The sequence below is a fragment of the Huiozyma naganishii genome, chromosome 11 (genome assembly GCF_000348985.1).
Source record: "Huiozyma naganishii CBS 8797 chromosome 11, complete genome".
NCBI classification, from domain to species: domain Eukaryota; kingdom Fungi; phylum Ascomycota; class Saccharomycetes; order Saccharomycetales; family Saccharomycetaceae; genus Huiozyma; species Huiozyma naganishii.
Genome location: NC_035932.1, coordinates 150377 through 168498, shown reverse-complemented (window position 1 = coordinate 168498; position 18122 = coordinate 150377). Strand labels below are relative to the sequence as shown.

Below are 18122 nucleotides of genomic sequence, written 5' to 3'. Positions count from 1 at the left end.
GATGAAGTAAGAGCCAAGATTTACTCAAGCACACTATCAACAACAATAAACATGGAAGAGATACCACGATAGAAGATTACTTAACCAATTCTGAAAGCCAAAGAAGATTTCGCAGTGTAGGATTTTTTTTTAATGAGAAAAAAAGAAAAAAACAGGGAAAAAAGAAGAGAAAAGAAGGTCGAGATACAGAATGCACAAAAACCCGCGTAGCTGCCGTTTATGCATAGAACGTGTTGCCTCAAACTGACATCAGCAGAGATTACCCGGTCTGTGGGTCTTCTTATCGGTTCACCTGTTTCCTGCCGGATCTGGGAAACAAGCACGGGTTTATGTAATGTGTTACGTTTATATCTGTTATGGAATTGAAACTATAGAGATGGAATTGGCCCTCTAGAGTGATTTAGAAATCGCTTTCGGTTAGACAATCGTAGTCGTTGAAGTCGGCATCTTCGGTCACCGTATGGTTGTCGTCGTCGTTCGCAGTGTTGCTAATGCTTGTGGATATTATGTCATTGTCGTTGTCTTTGTAGCTTGCCGTGTCGTTGTCGTTGTTGTTCTCTGCGAATGCGATATCATCCACGACTGTGAAGTTGAAAACCCTCGACTGAGGATCGCTTTCCTCTGCAAACGCGTCTTGATGGCCTGTATACAGTATTTGGCTTCGGTCGCTGATTATTTGTACTCGTGTAACATTGCCCACTGAGAACTCTGGCCCAAATTCACGCTTGAATCTCCTGAACGTCTTAGTTAAATGTGGACCAACTCCATGAGAGATGTCCACTTTATACGTACTTGTCTTGTCCAGTGTACCATCTCGGTAATATATCATCAGTGCTAGTCCCTTCGGTACCGCTACTCCGAAGCTGTTCTGCAGTTCGAAACATATATTCAACTCCTTGGGGAAAATCCGTAGAGAGATCGGATACTTCACAAAATCAGAGTTGTCCTTCGTGGAGAAAAACGTCGAAAAATCTTGTAAGGTCTTCAAGTGTTCCTCTAGTTTACCCTCGTCGTTGTTGTACAGCGATATCCACTGCGTATACTTTTCAAACCCGTGTTTCAAGTCCTTCAATTGGTCTTCCGTAAGAATGTTATTAAAGAACTCAAAAAGATCGTTATTTTTCTTTGATACTTCGATTACCACATCACTGGACTCTTCGAGAATCTTGTCTAATGGCTCCTTAGTAGCGCTCTCAGCTTTCTCCTCTCTATTCTCTGAATTTTTAATCGCTATTTCGAGCCTTCCAACTTGTTCCACTAGTTTATTCAACACCTCATGGGGTATCATCACCATTGTGTCATCTACGCTTGGTTCAGGCTGTGTGGGAGCCTTTGTGGGAGCCTTTGTGGGAGCCTTGACGCGGGTCAGTTTTATGACAATACGGTAGCCCTCCCTGTTCCGGCTGAGACGGTCCAAATGCCTCTGTTCAACACCTGGATAGTATTGTCCCATGGGAAAGTACTGGAAGATCTTGCTCTTTCGAATCCCTCTCGTACAGATCACTGCGGAGTCCAATTGGAAGCACCTGAACAAGTCATCTGGGTTGCCGATATCGAAATTCCCCGCTACAACATTAAGGATCTCCTCTTTCCCAACCCACGGATAGTCAAAGTACTTCTTGACAGTATGTCCCTCATGCACAATAGCCAATTCATACTCCATGTTTGAAGATTTTCTTCGAAACAGACGGTGCTTCAAGTTCGACCCCCCAATGACTATTCAGCATCGCATATCAGTCCCCTGTTATCGGACTCTTAAATATAAAACTTGCTCAACTAGGTTTTTACCCGGACACACGTAGGGCTGATAACAGAAATATGGGGTGTCGCACGATAACCCTTCTTATCCCGTAGGGGACCCTGTTTGATGTCTTGGACAATGCAGGTGCAGTGCAATCCTTGGTTCTTGGAATTGGGTTTTCTCGCTAGCTTTCTTGAGGAAGAGATCGCCCACAACCGGAAGACCCTGTTACGGGTGACTCTTTCGGTATGATACATTCTGTTATGTTGACTTGAGAAAAAAAAGATTGGTATGTTATATTATAGATTGTTATATTATAGATTGTTATTATTATAGATTGTTATTATTATTACTATTACTAATTGGTGAAACAAACTCCAGTGATTATCTCTTGACTTCGCGTTCGTAGTCAGGTGGGTTGAAAGTGTATGTAGACTTCCCCTTTGCGTCGTATTTCGTAAACTCATCAGAGACCTGCACACCTGCATCCTTTGCGTCCGCGATCTGTTGCTTCGAAAGCCCGACTGAGTCCTTGCAAATCCAAATAATAGGGTCCTTGTCCCTGACACTTGGGTTCGTGTACGCTATCTCCGGGTACTCGTCGTCGTAAGCGACTGTGGTGTTGTACACGTGTGGCAGTCTCGATCTGATCTTGTCGAATGGGTACGCCCTCGTGGGCCTGAAGAAGTTGGCGATGCGCGTATGCCAGGGGACACCGGCGACAATGTTTGGTGGGAACGCCTCCGGTGCGTCCTTCATGGCGTTGACGTCCGAGTAAACTTTCCCGACATCCGCGATATTGCGGACCCCAGCGGTATCGTCGACCTCGTAGGGGCCTAACTGGCCTGCCGCGGCCTCGCTACGAAGTTTCTGCAGATCCTTCACGTCATCGTAAGTCAATTTCTTAAACTGCTCGTCCTCAGAGACAAAAGTGGACGCCACGGTCCTGCCCGTGATCGTACTGCCCTTCCTCCCCTGCTGTTCCGCCTGTTTCTGCTTTTCCAAGTCGCCCAAGCTGTCCGTGCCCAGCGTGTTCGACGAGTTGTCGTTCAAGGGCAGCAAGTTAGCGTGTCTTAGTTCCCAGTTTGTCGCGTCTCTGATGACACCGCCCGTTGTGTTCTGTCTGTACTTCATCTTCTCTCTGTCCGCTAACTGGCTGATCTCTTTCTTCCCGAGGTCTCCAGCAGGGTACAGTGCGGAATCGATCTCCCCACGAGCAATGCGGATGGCGCTCAGGGGCACACAGTCGATGGTGGGGAGGTACTTCCACTTGAAGTACACGTGCGCGATCGCTGTTGCGGCGAGCGCGACGACTTCGAGCACGAGGGGCCCCCAGGACTTGGACATGATGAATAGGCCGATCAGGCAGACTTGGCACAGGTAGATGGGTAACATTGCCTGAAACATCGCGAGTAGGTAGTTTCTGCCCTGTGAGTCTGTTTCCGGTAGTCCCTGGACGAAGTTTGCGTTGTACAGGAAGGAGACGTACATGAACAGGAGTGCGAAAGTGGAGAAGACGAGGATAATTGGGGCGATCATGATGTATGTGATGAAGATGCACACGAAAATCTGGATTGTTGGGTACGTGAGCGCGTAGTCTGGTTTGTCCAAAGTGTTGTAACGTGTCCACTTCTGCCTTGGAGTCCGGTCGAAGCGGCCCATGATGCGGGACTTGATTAAAGCGACGACTTGGAACAAATTACCGGATGGTGTCGAGAGTCCCTGGAGCAGGAAGTACACAATGTAGAAGTTCGATGCCTTTGGTAGATTGTTTGCCAACAGGGTCATTGCGTCCCCCGGGTGGTTAATAATCTGTTCCACCGTGGCAGACGCCGATGAGGCCAGTGTAGTGACTAGGAACACCTGGACTACTTGGAACGCGTAGAACCATGTCTGCATGTACGCACCCAATTCCTGTTTAGTCAAGATCCCTGAGATGTTCCCCGCCAATTTGATGATAGGTGGCACGAGGGACATTAACACGGCCAATGCGATCGTTGGCAACAACCCTGTGATAATCCCCAGCAGGAATGTGGGCATATTGTTGATGAACCTTAAAAAGGGTACTTTCTCGGTCAAGAAATTGACGTTTGAAATACACCCGACGACAGCTGTTGGGATAGCCCAGAAGATGATCATTGCCGTTAGGAAAGTGTTGGCACCAATGTATCTTGCGTACCTTTCCCACCTTGTGAGGTTCAAGTTCCCCCAGTTGATGTCCTCTGGCGCTACGCCGACGATCTTCTTCCCGAAGGAGAAAGTGCCCAAGAGTTGGTCTACCGATTGGAAGCAGCACTGTGCGTCCACCTGGTTTCCGAACTGGAGAAACACCGCAGGCAATTTCTTGTTCTCGTGCCACTCGTCCTGCAAAGTGTGAATCTCACCGTTAAGCCTTGAAATCTCGTCCTTACAGTACGTGAGCGTGTTAACTTTTTTCCTCCCGAACAGCCACTCCATTGGGGGCAAGTACCACGGCCCTGTACGGTGCTTGGGTCTCTTGTTCAAGGGCACGTACGTGTCCAAATCGTCTCTTGGTTTCCCCAAGGAGCCACCTTTCCCCGGCAGCACACCCTTCTTGGACGATTCTCTGCGTACCGTGTGTAAAAGCTTGGAGACCAGTGTGTTCCACAACGAAGGTTTCTTCTCGAGGGTCATCCCGACGGCCGAGTCCAGAACTTTGTTTAGAGCAGTCTCGAGCCGCACCGCGTGTTTCTTACGTTCCTGCACCAACTTCTCCAACTTCTTTGTGTCGTGTGCGTACACTATCCTGGACGCCCGCGAGAATATCTTATCCAGTTCCCCCTCATTCATGAGTTTCCCATCCAGTTCTGTGAGCACCACTGTTCTCGAGGACAGCAACCCATCGCACAAGGGAGTAGTCTGTACTGCGTGTCGCATTACTGTGTAGTAGTACAGTTCCTTGTACAACACCCACATGAAGAACGCGTACACTGCCCACGACAAGAACACGTGCGCGTACTGTCTCTTGTTATCCTTTATATTCGCGTACGACAGAATCTCGAACCCAGACAAGTTGTGACCGTTCGTGGCGTTCACCGGGAGCAGTATGGGGAACAGCAGCAACGCACACACCACCGAGAAGGAGGCGAATATCCCCATGTACCTCAGGAAAAAATACCCGTCAATCCCACAGTGTTGTATTAAGTACGCGTGTGATTTCTCCAGCAGGTAGGGCAACCACGCGAACCACCCCTGCGGTGGCTCCGCCATGCGTTCCTCCTCTGTGATTGTCTGTACATCAGCGAGTGTCCTTGGCTGATAAACCCTCTTTTCTCTCCCCCTAAGGAGCACAAACCCGCCGGTAAACACGGCAGCGACAATACTGTTCACGATCAGCGTCGTGACGAACGCGGAGGTCGAAGACGACGTATCTGCAGACATCTGAAAACCAGGTAAATTGATATCGATATCGATGAGTAACTTACCCTGTAGAAGCTCGCCAGCGTCGTCACCCACCGGGAACGACGAGGAGGACGACACCGCCCTCTCCATATATATACTTAGAATTATAACCGAGGGGAGGGAACCCTGCCTTGTACTGCAATCCTCACCCGAACCCCAAACGTGACATCACTGAGGGGAAGACGGCTTCAGCGCACAGCAGCAGTGCCAGAACTCACAGGAACAGAGCGGAAATCACAGAAATCAGCACAAAACCACACAGCGGGAAAGTCGCCGTCGCAGGAAAACTTTTTTCGGCAAATTTCAACTTGATTTTCCGGGAGGGGCTGCAGTGGGCTGCAGTGGGGTGCAGCTCTGCGGCGGTTTCTGCGGGGCCGGTGACACCTGCGTGGCGTCACCGATCGTTGTTTCGCTGCTCAGCCACGCGCCCGCCGCTCTTCCTCTGCGGTGTCACCTTTACAGCGACGCGTGCCGGGTGACCAGCGCGAAGTCGCTCGCGTCGATGGCGGCGCTGCCGCGGTGCGCCGCGAACAGCTCGAGGTCACGTGCGAGCAGCGCCGCCTTGGCGTACGCCACCTCGACGAGCATGTTCACGAACTTGTCCGTGGGGGTGGGGGCGGGGGCGGGGGCTGCCGCGGTGGCAAGCACGTCCGGTAGCTGGCGGTGGATCTCGCACCACAGTTTGGCCTTCAGCGCGGGGTCCGACATCGTCTGGTGGGCTCTTGGGGCCGGGGGGGGGGGGGCGGTGTGTCGCGTGCGCTGTGCGAGTCCTTCGTTCTCTTTTCTTTCTTTCTTCTTTTTTTTTTTTTTCTTTGGTTCACGTTTTTTTTTGTTTGTTGAAAGGACTTCTCTCTTTCACCCCTCCATCAAAATATCGTTAACTACATTTGCATGCCAGCTGTTTCATAATCTCATCGCTGCTTCCCATTCTGTCGCTCTAGGTGTCTCCACGGCAAAGATGAACCGATTGACAATAAGTTATGGGCTGCAGAGTGCACAATCGCAGTCGAGGACACATATCTTGCCCATCACGAAAGTACTGTACCCGAAATGCATCGCTCAGTGTCCCTACTATCTGACATCAGCAAGAGATGGGTCCATTATAGTGCATTCGGTGGAATCGTCCGCAGAGTTGCAGAATGTGAGGTTACAAGTTCATTCGGATTGGATATCTGACCTCGTGGAATTGAGTGTTGGTGTGTTCGTGTCCGTGTCGCATGATTTCTCAGTAACCCTCATAAACGTGGATATGTCACCAAGGGGCGGGATCTCTGCGTCCAGTAGGATCGTCGGGGATCACGATGATTACATTAAGGCGTGCAGTGTACTGGACAGTTCACGGTTTGTCACTGCGGGGCTAGATGGGGTAGTGAAAGTGTGGGGGGTCTCAACAACAGATACTCACGTTCACCTGTCCCATCAGTTCGATAATAAGAATGCATCGATATATGCACTTGCCACGGGTGGCGGTGGACCTCTGGATATTGTCGTTGGTGACTCCAATGGGGATATCTCATTGTACAGTTCCAGAGACGCGGCAGAACCAGTTCATATACCAAATGCACACGACACTAACGTCAAATGTATCGTGCATTGGGCAAATGGGACCTTCGTGAGTGCCTCCGCGGATGGTGTTGTTAAAGTGTGGCGCGGGGATCCAGTACGTGGGCTTGTCCCTCTAGAAACAATACAACGGCCTTGCTCCATTTGGTGTCTCCGCGCGGGGCCCTCAGACAAGGAGACTTTACTGATGGGGGACTCAGCAGGTGGCGTCACAGCACTTGACATGCGGGATTACTCTCTGGAGACACTCTTGCCGCAGTCATCCTCGGGTGAGAAGAAATCCGGGGTACTCGCATTGGAGGTCATTGCGGGCGAACTTCATTTCTCTAAATGTAACGACTCAAACTTGTGCGCTCTCAATTTTGAATCAGGAGTCGTCCGTGTCGTGTGTCCGGGGGAAGGTGTCGCGCTGACAAAATCCTCGCTTCTAACAAACAGGAGACACGTCATTACGGAAAACACAGTCGGGAGCGTGCAAAGGTGGGATATTATCTCGTGCGAACTGGTGGACACTTTCCCCCACGAAGAGGGGTCCTTCGACGAGATCGTTAGGAAGTACACCACGAAGGAGATCCTGTCCCATTGGTGTACAGTGTCCGTGAAAGTAGGCATGCTCTTCGTCAAGATAAACCCGAAATTCCTCGACACAGAGGTATACGGGTCAGCGCTCCACAGATACAACATCATCAACGGTGTGGAATTGAACGAGGAGACAAGGTACAATTTAGGGAAGATCGTGGCAAATTCACTCTTCTACGATTTCGTCCGCTGGGAGGTCAAGAGGGACGCCAAATTTAGAGAGAAATTGTCCCATTCAAAACATAAACAGACACAGGCATTCGCATCGGTACCAGCACAGGCACAATCAGAGGAACCACCAGCATTCAACAAGCAGAAGGAAAAATTCAAGAGGAGGAGCGCGTTCGCGAAATTTGGTTACGGATCCTCGAACTCGAACTTGGGGACGAAAAGCGATACGGGCTCACCGTACGTCTCAGCACCAACAACACCTCTTAACACAGATTTCCAAAGCGTCCCACTGAAAGAGGGGGGCTTGTCTGGCGGTTACCACATGAACGTCTCGACGGATTCTGTCGTACAGCCAGCACCAAAGACATCAAGCTCTCTTCTCACCCGCAAATTCAAATCGTTCAGGTCAGGCAGTGCAAAGGACTCTGGTATAAGCCAGTCGGCGACCCCAGAAGATCCAAGGCCTCACACTACCCCTGCAGGGGCACCCGTTGCCGCGCCATTATCTATGGCAGGTACAAGTGCCGTGCCTGAAAATGCACTTCACGACGCATTACACACTTTGGCAGAGAACAACAAAAGCTTGGAACAAGCAACTGCAAAGAATCAGGAAAACCCACCGTTGACCGTCAACACCAATCTATTACCTGCACCAGCAGATACAAAGCAAATGGCACAATCTTCGCAACGCAGCGAATTTATATCCGACTACATCGAACAAGTGCACGATGACTACATGGACCAGTACCATAACGCGTCGACCTCGATGAAATTGCTCTCGAAAAGGACGCCAGAGACAAAAATCATAAGGGATAGCCGCCTACCGATAATACAGGTGAAGTCCGCACCGCTGATCCTCATTCATTGCTGGAAGGACGGCGCGTGCGGCGGGAGGGTCCTGTTCTCCACGTTACTACCCCCTACGAAGATTAAAAATCACCATCTAAATCGCCATCCAAGCTCCACGTCATTACACTCTAAAGCATCGCACACGTCAGCGACCTCTCTAATGTCACTCTCCTCATCTTTCTCCTCGTCCACAACTTCGTTGTCCTCGATCTCCTCTGGTAAGCAAAAATCGAGCACCCCGACGTCAACTTCGACCGCATCCCTGGGACATCTGGATGAACAACCGACAACTGAGGAGGTCACGACAGCAGGAAAGAAGAAAACGTTTGAGGATCTAGAGAGAAACCTACCTTACTGGTTGGCCGAGACTTTGTTCAATGATATCCGAGTACTGGACGACAAGCAACCGAAGCTAAATTTTATAATTGTCCCCTGGGTCAACCCAAATGCAAACCCAACGGGGAACAGCGGAACAGCGGAAACACCAGGGGAGGAGGAGTCCTCATCTCAACAGTTCTCGCACATGTTCAAATTGGGCAAGTCCAAGAGTAACGACATGAAGTTAGGAAGGACAGATCTCCCCAAAATATCGGAGGCTAATATCAAACTAACTGCCCCCGGAATGATTAAAGTGAAAAAGATCAAGTACTACGTCGTTGACAGGTTTGAGGCCAAGACCCCGGAAATGAAGGGCAAGCTGGAGCCGGTTGTATGGCTGGAGTTGCTGTGCAAGGGGCAGGTCCTGGATGATGACATGACTCTGAGTACCGTAAGAACGTTACATTGGAAATCGCAGGGAGAAATCGTTATCGAGTACAGAAGGAAGGTTGCTGTCGATAGTTGAGCAGTTGGAGGCTTGGTTAAAGAAGGCGGAGAAAATCTAGTACGTAACTACACTGTTCAGTAAATACCGGGCTACACATATGAAGTGGATTCGGTTGGTATCCCCCGTGGAATATATAATGACGTTAATAAAAACAAAACTGATATAAAAGGAAGGATACGAGTGCGGTCAACCGCTGAAATAAGCAGAGAGAATCTTATACTTTGTTTGCTCAATAGTGTTCCATAAAGTCTCTCAAAAGCTCCCAAATGTTCCAAGTGTTTTCCCCGAATTTGGGAGGGCCATGTGGTGGTTTTGGTGGGGAAGGAGGACTGTGTGGAGGAGGAATTGGTGGTCTCTCAGGTGGGACTGGGAATGGTGGTCTCTTGTGAGGAGGTTTTTTGTGTGGTGGGTGTGCAGAGTGGTAATCCTCGCCTGTAATGTTCCCGATGTAAGCGTGGTCTCCGAACCCGCCAATGAAGTACAAAGAGGTAACATTGAACTCGAAGTATACGGTATCGTTTACAACAGAATGCTTTTCGCCAGGCAGCCAGGTGCCAGCATCACGATGTTGTTTCTTGAAACATTTGTTCAAAGTGCGAAGCTCCTTCTTGTCATCAAGCTCTAGTTCAAGCAATTTACCGTACAGAATCATTCTGGGTCTCTCTAAGGTCCGGTCCCTCCTTGGGAAATGCTCGTGCTCTACTGAAATGGTAATTTCATCGTTATCGGAGTGTTTCCAGTTCTTGTACGAAGAACTCATCTTGGAAAGCAGCAAAACAGGGTTCCCGTTCTCATTGAAGGAGACATCGCGACATGAATCAGAAGATATGTCGTATTCGATGAACGAGACGGGTAGGTTGGAGTGTCTGTCTAAGGAATTGACGTGAACAATGTTGGAGCCCTTGACAATTTCCCTGGCGATGTGGGGAGCATACTTGTACGTATCTTTGTCCTTCTCGTGGTGTACATTCTCAGCCGCATCTTTGCATTTATGGTGAGGCAGCGCAGACACAAGTGCGCTGCACCAAACAGCTACAGACACAAAATTATATAGAAGCATCCTGTAAAGAACGTTAGTACCGTAATCTTGGCAGGAGGGGGCAGGCAAGCTAAGAGAGTGCCAAGGTAGGAAGACTTCACCCTGACACGGTCTTATCTTATATAATATTAATAATACATCATGAAAAAAGCATAGATGGTCTCTGTTGCTTCGCACTCGGGGGGGCGGGGGGGCGCGCAAGGGATACCAGCACAGAGAGAGAGGAAGTTCTCAAATGTTGAGTCTCCTGACGCTGTAATACGGGATCACTTGTGCACCCACAGAACGAGGAAAAAGAAATGGAAAAAAAGGCAGATGGACCTTTTTACACAGAAGATGAGTGTTGTTGGAAGATTTCAAAGCTGGCCTGTTGACGTCTTGTACCGATACAACATCCAGGCATGTTTAGTATTGTCCAGGTTTTTGTCCTGTTCATTTGCAGTGTGGGTGCTGTAGTGACTCACATACAAACACAGGAGCAGTTTTTCAACCTTGTGAACAATGGCACAGCCACCTACACCGTGGTAAAGTATTTCACACAGTGGTGCACGCACTGCAAGTTGATGAAGCCAGTGTACGAGGAACTCAGTGCATTGGACACCTACAAAGCCCCCTTACAGTTTGTAGAGGTTGACTGCGAATTGTTTGGGTCATCGCTATGTTCTGGGGTACCCGGTTACCCTATGGTCAAGTTGATCACTCCATTGGATGAACCTTTGTCCTTGAGCGACTCACCCCTCACGACTGAAGCGGGAAATCTACCCCTATGGAGACGTTTGTGGGAGAAGATGTGGGGCCCCAGTTACTCAAATCCACTGTACCAGGTCGCCAGTGACCGCATCATCGAGTTTAAGGGTAGAAGGAATCTCCCCTCTTTCCAGAATTTCTTGAACGCCGCAGTCTCCCAGAATGAATTGCGGAGGTTGTTCGATTCCGTGCTGTTTGGTCACCCTGCGGAGAGACAACCCCTAACAGAACCGTCATTGACATTGCATTACTACTACAACGAAACCGTCAGCCCCATGCTGAATTGGTCGCCAGATCGCAACGAGTACGCCATCAACGATGACAAACTGTTCCAAAGTGAGATAAGACTACTAGAAAACGTCATACGGACCGCTGCATCCACCGCTGCTGGCGATGGCGACCGTGACGGTGATGACAGGGCCGCTTCAGACAGCCAGCGGGACATCGCCGAAACCCTAAGACTGAAATTAGGGTTCTTGAACCACGTCGCCGAAGCGGTAAGCCCTAATTTTGAACATTTTGCAAGCCCTAATGATATCACTCGCGACGAACTGTGATTTTTTTTTTTCTTTTTTTTTTGTTATTTCTTTTTTCCGGCATTTTACCTAAAACGGTAATCGAGAATGTTGAAAAATTTATATGAACAAGGAAAAGAGGAGATGATGGCACATTTAAAGGTCCTGGGGCGAGCCGTGGAGCAGCGTAAATCTGTCTGACCCATCGCAGATCGCTTCCCTGTCAGGACATACCCTTTTGCAGTACTGTATCAAGTTTTTGAACTTGACTTTGGGAGTTTGTTTGCTTTTGTGCTCGCTTATTCCCCCCTGCTGATCTTTAAATATAGGGACGAAAGAGAAAAAGTGTATTTTCAAATAAGCGTAGCGGGCATGCAGATGAACGGACTTTACGTTGGAAATGATGGGTCTGGGGGTATGGGTATGCCTGATGATGTTCAACTTGGTGATGGGTTCCCGCATGACCACCTATATTCGAGAAACAACGTCAACAACGGTAACCATAATAGTAATAACAACTTTAATCACAATACGAATAATAATACGAATAATACAAATAATAATCATCCGAACAATAATATTATGATGCAAAATACCGCTCAAGTGGATTACGCCGCTGGCCCAGTACAGCATCATCCACACATGCCTTCTGGGCTGCCAACTCAGCCGCAAAGGAATATGTACGCTGGCCTGTTACACGAACAGTCGATGATGGGACAGCAACAGGCAATCCTCCCCACGGGTCCACCACCACCACAGCAAATGTACGACGGGATTATGGGCTCGCCACTCGGGAATTTCCAGTATTCCAGTTCTTCTAACGGTGCAAGCGTTATACCTGCCAAGAAAAGGGTCTCGATGGCTTGTGACCACTGCAGAAAGCGGAAGATCAAGTGTGGCCCGATCAACACCGTGGAGAACAAGTGTTCTCATTGTATCAAATATAATGCCGAATGCACCTTCCAGCATAGAGACGCGATGCAAGCGAGGAAGAGAAATAATTTAGACCCGCAGAATGATGATTATGGCGAGTCCGCCGCTACGAAAACACCTTTCCAATATGAAGTGTCACCAAACGCTGTGGAACTTGAAGATGGCCTTCAACAAAATGACCCCGCACAACCAAAAAAAACGCGACAGTGGAGGAAGAAACAATCGAAGAAAAGTTCTTCAAAGCAGGGACATGAGTCACCTGCCACGTCCCAATCGTCGGATCAGACCACTGTCTTGAGCAACATCGGGCCTGTTCCCGGACCGGTTATCTCTAAGGTGGAAAAGTTGGATAAGAAGGTCTCTATGATGATTGACAATATGGCAAGATTTGAATGGCTTCTCAATAAACTTGTTCAACGGACAGAGGGAAAACGTGAGAAAGCGGAAGTGAAGGTCAGAAGTCTGAGACCTGTCGAAAAAACATACACAACTGCATTACTGACTCCTCAAAAGCTTCAGTGGATAAAAGAAAAACTGGCACCGAATGCCTCAATCAAAGATTTCATGAGCCCTATAAATTACATGCTTACGCTGGGGTTGAAGTGGCATATCATTCATGCCAAGAAACTACTTGATTTTTCCACCCCAGCTGTATTTGCAGGTGAGATTCATATTTTCCCGCTACCACCAAAAGAACAAGCTAGACGATTATTGGAAAACTTTCACGCAACAATGATATCCTCTGCCACTATGACTATTACACTAGAAGAATGTTTTTATCTTCTAGAAAAGCATTATGACGACAGTCAAGAGCAATTGAACTATCCAGAGGCCCTGCTTTTGAATGTCTGTCTGAGTTCCGGTGCATTGGCCACTCAAGCAATGATGTTGTATGAAACAGAGTTTTTGAGGAAAGATAGATATAGTCCCAGTAAGTCTGAACTGTCAACTATTGAGAACAACACATTATTGAATGCGATGTACTATTACCACAAATTGTCGATGCTATGCTCAGGGATAACGACCATCCAAGCTCTGCTTCTTTTGGCCAAATATTTGTCAGACAAATACTCTACTGAGCTGGCTGACGATGTGTTGACAACGGCTATACGGTATGCAGTTAATTTAAGGCTTGGGTTGGGGAACTTTACTGGTAATCTACCCTTAAAAGAATCATTGATCAGAAGAAGATTATGGTGGCACTGCTACGCTTACGACAATAAATATTCGATGATTTTATCAAGACCACCGCTATTGAGTGAAGAGGAAACAGATACGTTGACCGATGAGGCTTACCTAAATTTCATACGGGATGATGTCCTTCCGACTGTGCAGGGTTATGACCCAGAGAAAATAGAAAATATCAAGGACGTGGACACTGCATTGGCAGCAATAGCAGATTATTGTGACTTTATCACCTATTTCCTATCATACTACATTTACCAATTAATAAAAGTCGAATCCGAAGTTTTTGAAACCTGTTTTGCGGCAAGAATGACGGAACGCTCGTTTGATTATACCATAGAGAAAATTTTGGATATCCAAAAGCATTTAGACAACTGGAAGAAGAGGCTACATCCATGCATGAAACTGGAAAGCTACAAACAATGTCTCTGCCTGATATATACTCAAAGCAATGAGGAAAATCCAGCTTTGAGTTTTGAAATTGCTTGCGTCCGTGTTCTGTACTGTCATTTCAGGTTCTTGTATTTGCAAATTCTTTTGAGTTTATTCACCATTACCTATATGACGGACAATAAGCACCTGTTTGTCAATTCCATCCATGATATCCCAATTATTTTCAGGTCTTTTTTGGAGCAATATAAATTATCATGTGTGGCGATGCTGAACATGTTTATGACAACAAATTATCAACCGCAACGATTTTACGAATCCAGGTACCATCTTTTCACGGGTATTTTTGCTTTACTGCTCCATGTCATCAAGTATATTGATGATGAGAGAGAAAGGGACATACCGGAGCTGATAAAATTGCTAGAAGTTTCTCATAAACATATGTTGGGTGAAAATGAACAGTACTTGATGACCAGTAATGTGAACTGGCTGACTGCGATGCATTTGTTTACATACCTCATGCACCATATTGTCGCTCGGTTTAATGAGGTCGAACGGCGGAAGAATGAATACAAGTTTAATCCAAGCTACTATAAGGATATTCTACCTAAGTTCATCTTCCGATTAGACCTCGAAAAGGCGGACTCTTATAAAAGGCTGGTTGTTGACCTACAGAGATGTTTCCATGCGGATCAGGTATTTGAAGATGTTACTGTGGAAGATATAGAGAACGGAGTGGATGACCTTGAACTTCCGATCAAAATATCCGACATTGATATATTCAATGAAGTAAACCCAAGAATGTTAAAGGTGCTTTATTCTGATATCCCATTCTGCTCTTCAGATGGCAACCCAAGAAAAATCCAAGAAGATAGATCGTTGTTCATTAGTGATGACACCTCATACAATGTCATTTATCCAGCGAACGAGACTAATGATGAACCAACTGCAGGGAACTCAACAGATACGAGGTACAATGATGAAGAGTTCAATAGTTTTCTACCCTTCGGTAGAATACTGTTTGACAGAGACTACTTTTTCATGGATGTGTACAAAACAGACAGCTAACTAAAGCAGATATGCTTGTTCGTTTATATCTTATTTTTTGTTTAGAGAGTACATAAATTACATAATAAATTCAGGTGATCAATAGTATGGCATGTTTCAGTATTAAGACTATGGCGTCCTAAAGTAATAAAGATTTGATGTGCTCCAGGTACTTGGGATTCTTGATTGGACTACCAGTGGTGATCTCTTTTAGTAACTCCTGGGCTTTTTTCTGGCGGAGGTCGTCACTCAATTTTTCCGGATCGTCCAGGCCCAGTTCCTTGACTGATTGGACCCATGATTGCAGCAGTTTCTTCAGCTGCTGGTTTCCCTCATTGATTTCAGAAACAGAAAGTTTGTTTTTTTTCAGACTCTCATTGCTTTGTTTCAAATCTTCTAATTCAGCTGCCTTCCGCTTAGCCATCTTCACAATTTTCTGTGGAAACTGCACCACTTCCGCGACATGGATACCAAACGACTGGTCGGAAATACCAAGTTCGACTTTGTATAACAGGGTGATATCATCACTATCGTGTTGACTCTTTTCGCTTTGTTCGATATGAGCAACCACATGCATGTTTACAACGTTGGAAAGTTTGTCGGCAAGGGAAGTCAACTCATGGAAATGTGTTGCAAAGAGAGTAAAGCATTTGATTTTTTTGGCAATATGTTCGGCAATTGCCCATGCAAGGCCAAACCCGTCGTAGGTACTTGTACCACGGCCCAGTTCGTCGACGATAATCAATGAGTTTTCCGTGGCATTCTTTAATATAGATGCTGTTTCCAGCATTTCCACCATGAAAGTAGAGACACCTTTCAATTGAGAATCACCAGCACCAACACGGCAAAGGATAGCATCCACAACGGCTATTTCAGCTTCTTCACAAGGGACAAAACAACCAATCTGCGCCATTAATGTTATCACACCGACTTGCCTTATATATGTAGATTTCCCACCCATATTGGGTCCTGTAATAATCAAAAACTCCTTGCTATCTTTTTCCAAATCTACATCATTTGCGATAAAGACGATATCATCCTGCATTTCAAGTACTGGATGCCGAGATGCTACCAAGTGAGTTTTTCTCTTTGAACCAAAATCATGCATTGTTGGCCTCACGTACGGAATTGGTGCGTACGATGAAACGTGTGCAAACGAAGTCAATACGTCCAGGTGGGCCAAAACTAAAGATATTTTTTCCAGGACTGGAGAGTAGGTTAGTGTAATAGAAACTATTTCTTTAACCAAAATTGATTGTTGCTTTTCGTACTCTTTCTCCAATTCTGCAGTTTTACTTGCCACTTCCTTCAACTTCTTGGTGCTGAAAAAGATACCGGCCTTTATGGTGGACAGTTCAATATATTCTCTGTGTTTTCTCAACTCTTTAGCATCGTTACGGGTCAGACGCATGCACCAGCCATGCATGTGGTGGTTTTCTAATTTCAGTTTTTTTTCTGGATCAAATCCCAAGTCTTCTGCTGCTTCTAAGTGGATTTGCTTAATTTTCTCTCTGAGGTTATCTAATTGATCACGAATAGAACCTAACTCCTGATTAAACTCCACCTTGATCATAAAATCGTTGTTCTCTTCGTACGCATCCAAGTCAATAGTCGTTTCTACCATTTCTTCTAGCTTACTCAATGGGTCTAAGCGATCTTGGAGCGGGACAATCCAGGTATCTTGAACTAGTTTTTCCAAAGAGGATTCGTTTTCGCTGTCTGCTAAATTCTCCTCATCGGGGTTAGTAAAAGATTCTAAAAGTTGCACCAATTCGGGAACTCTTTTGGTGAATTGGTAAACTTTCAGTACATCTTCCAAAGTTCCATTTTTGATCAATCTCTTGGTCAACCGACGTAAATCTGGGAAGAGTGGGAGGTAATCGCATTGTAGTAGCTGTCTTAACTCCAGTTGGTCTATCAAATATTCCACCAAGTTGTGTCTAGTATTGATTTTTGTCATATCCGTGAGTGGTTGTTTTATCCATTCGTTCAATAATCGTATACCAGCATTAGTTTTGCAATGATTCAATAACTGAAAAAGCGATGTAACCTTTCCCTTTGAGTTGAAGCCGTAGGAAAAGTTTGAAGTCTGTGTGCTAGTCATGGTTGGGTTAGATGGTCCTTGAGGGTACAGATTCAAAGCTTTGATTGAGGATGCATCCAACTTTATAAACTCCTTCAAGGAGTGTTGAACTAGTTCAAACTTACCCAAAACATCGGAATTACTCAACAGATTCAAATAATCCAATAAGGCGTGACACGCGCCCAATGCCAATGGTGAAAATTTTTGGGGTAGAGACATGATCAGCTTATCGTTTGTCAATTTGATCAAGTCGTTTTCCACGTCTTCGTTGCCCTTATTGAATTGAGAGCTGCGGATTAAAGTTGCCGCAGTTCCACATCTATCTATAACATTAACAATCTTAGTCCATTCCTGGTTGTTCTCGGCATGACTCAGATCGGGGACCAAGCATTCTTTGACGCCCAGTTGAATCAAAAAACTTTCCAGATTAGAGAATACTTCATTATCCAGGATATCGAGCATCCCCAATTTGTAATCGGATGTATCTACAAATGCCACACCAATGAGGCAGTTTCCATCCTTGGGATTAAATTGCAGTTTCAAGGACGCGATAACGATAGAATTGTCAATAGACACATTCAATAGGTCGGCAACTGAATCAATGTTACCGGGTGAAGCCATTCTAAGCAGTTTCCACGCTTTGTCGTATATTTCCACTTTATACCCTAGTTCTAGCAAACATTTCTTTAGCAGGTTACTCAAGATTTGCGGTGACAAAGTGACATATTGTTTAGGTTGCTGTCCAAATTTCTTGGCTGTAACAGGGTCCAAATTGCAAGTCTTGAGAACAGACTGTGTGTGGTAGATTGAATCGGCAACGAAGACTGCATCGGTGCTGACCACCGTGTAATACTCGCCTCTGTCAACAATCCGGATCGTAGTCGTAGGTTTTTCCTCTAGAGTGAGAAACCTACTGTAAAAACTGCGTTCTTCAGCAATCCCGCTGAATTTCAAGTCTGGCCTAGACGCAGCAGTCGACATATCGGTTCTATTGCGGTAGGTTGTTGGTGATCTTTGATGTGACGGTGAAT

The 18122-nt window shown here is 46.5% G+C and overlaps 7 protein-coding genes across 7 annotated transcripts; 3 read left to right on the top strand and 4 right to left on the bottom strand.

The window, feature by feature from the left end:
- Positions 1 to 400: 400 nt before the first annotated feature.
- ATG19 (Atg19p) lies at positions 401 to 1663 on the bottom strand (the record flags this gene model as incomplete). The annotated part of the gene is made up of 1 exon (XM_022610398.1): positions 401 to 1663. The coding sequence occupies one exon, from the start codon at positions 1661 to 1663 to the stop codon at positions 401 to 403; it is 1263 nt and encodes a 420-aa protein (XP_022466698.1).
- Positions 1664 to 2125: 462 nt separating this feature from the next.
- Positions 2126 to 5143, bottom strand: PHM7 (Phm7p; the record flags this gene model as incomplete). Its single annotated transcript, XM_022610397.1, has 1 exon — positions 2126 to 5143. One exon carries the CDS (start codon positions 5141 to 5143, stop codon positions 2126 to 2128), a length of 3018 nt encoding a protein of 1005 aa, XP_022466697.1.
- A 523-nt stretch (positions 5144 to 5666) lies between these two features.
- On the top strand, positions 5667 to 9170 carry DUF1 (Duf1p; the record flags this gene model as incomplete). The annotated part of the gene is made up of 1 exon (XM_022610395.1): positions 5667 to 9170. The coding sequence occupies one exon, from the start codon at positions 5667 to 5669 to the stop codon at positions 9168 to 9170; it is 3504 nt and encodes a 1167-aa protein (XP_022466696.1).
- A 211-nt stretch (positions 9171 to 9381) lies between these two features.
- On the bottom strand, positions 9382 to 10212 carry KNAG0K00840 (uncharacterized protein; the record flags this gene model as incomplete). The annotated part of the gene is made up of 1 exon (XM_022610394.1): positions 9382 to 10212. One exon carries the CDS (start codon positions 10210 to 10212, stop codon positions 9382 to 9384), a length of 831 nt encoding a protein of 276 aa, XP_022466695.1.
- A 380-nt stretch (positions 10213 to 10592) lies between these two features.
- Positions 10593 to 11495, top strand: MPD2 (protein disulfide isomerase MPD2; the record flags this gene model as incomplete). The annotated part of the gene is made up of 1 exon (XM_022610393.1): positions 10593 to 11495. The coding sequence occupies one exon, from the start codon at positions 10593 to 10595 to the stop codon at positions 11493 to 11495; it is 903 nt and encodes a 300-aa protein (XP_022466694.1).
- A 381-nt stretch (positions 11496 to 11876) lies between these two features.
- HAL9 (Hal9p) lies at positions 11877 to 15029 on the top strand (the record flags this gene model as incomplete). Its single annotated transcript, XM_022610392.1, has 1 exon — positions 11877 to 15029. The coding sequence occupies one exon, from the start codon at positions 11877 to 11879 to the stop codon at positions 15027 to 15029; it is 3153 nt and encodes a 1050-aa protein (XP_022466693.1).
- Positions 15030 to 15147: 118 nt separating this feature from the next.
- On the bottom strand, positions 15148 to 18072 carry MSH2 (mismatch repair ATPase MSH2; the record flags this gene model as incomplete). The annotated part of the gene is made up of 1 exon (XM_022610391.1): positions 15148 to 18072. One exon carries the CDS (start codon positions 18070 to 18072, stop codon positions 15148 to 15150), a length of 2925 nt encoding a protein of 974 aa, XP_022466692.1.
- Between the last annotated feature and the right edge of the window lie 50 nt (positions 18073 to 18122).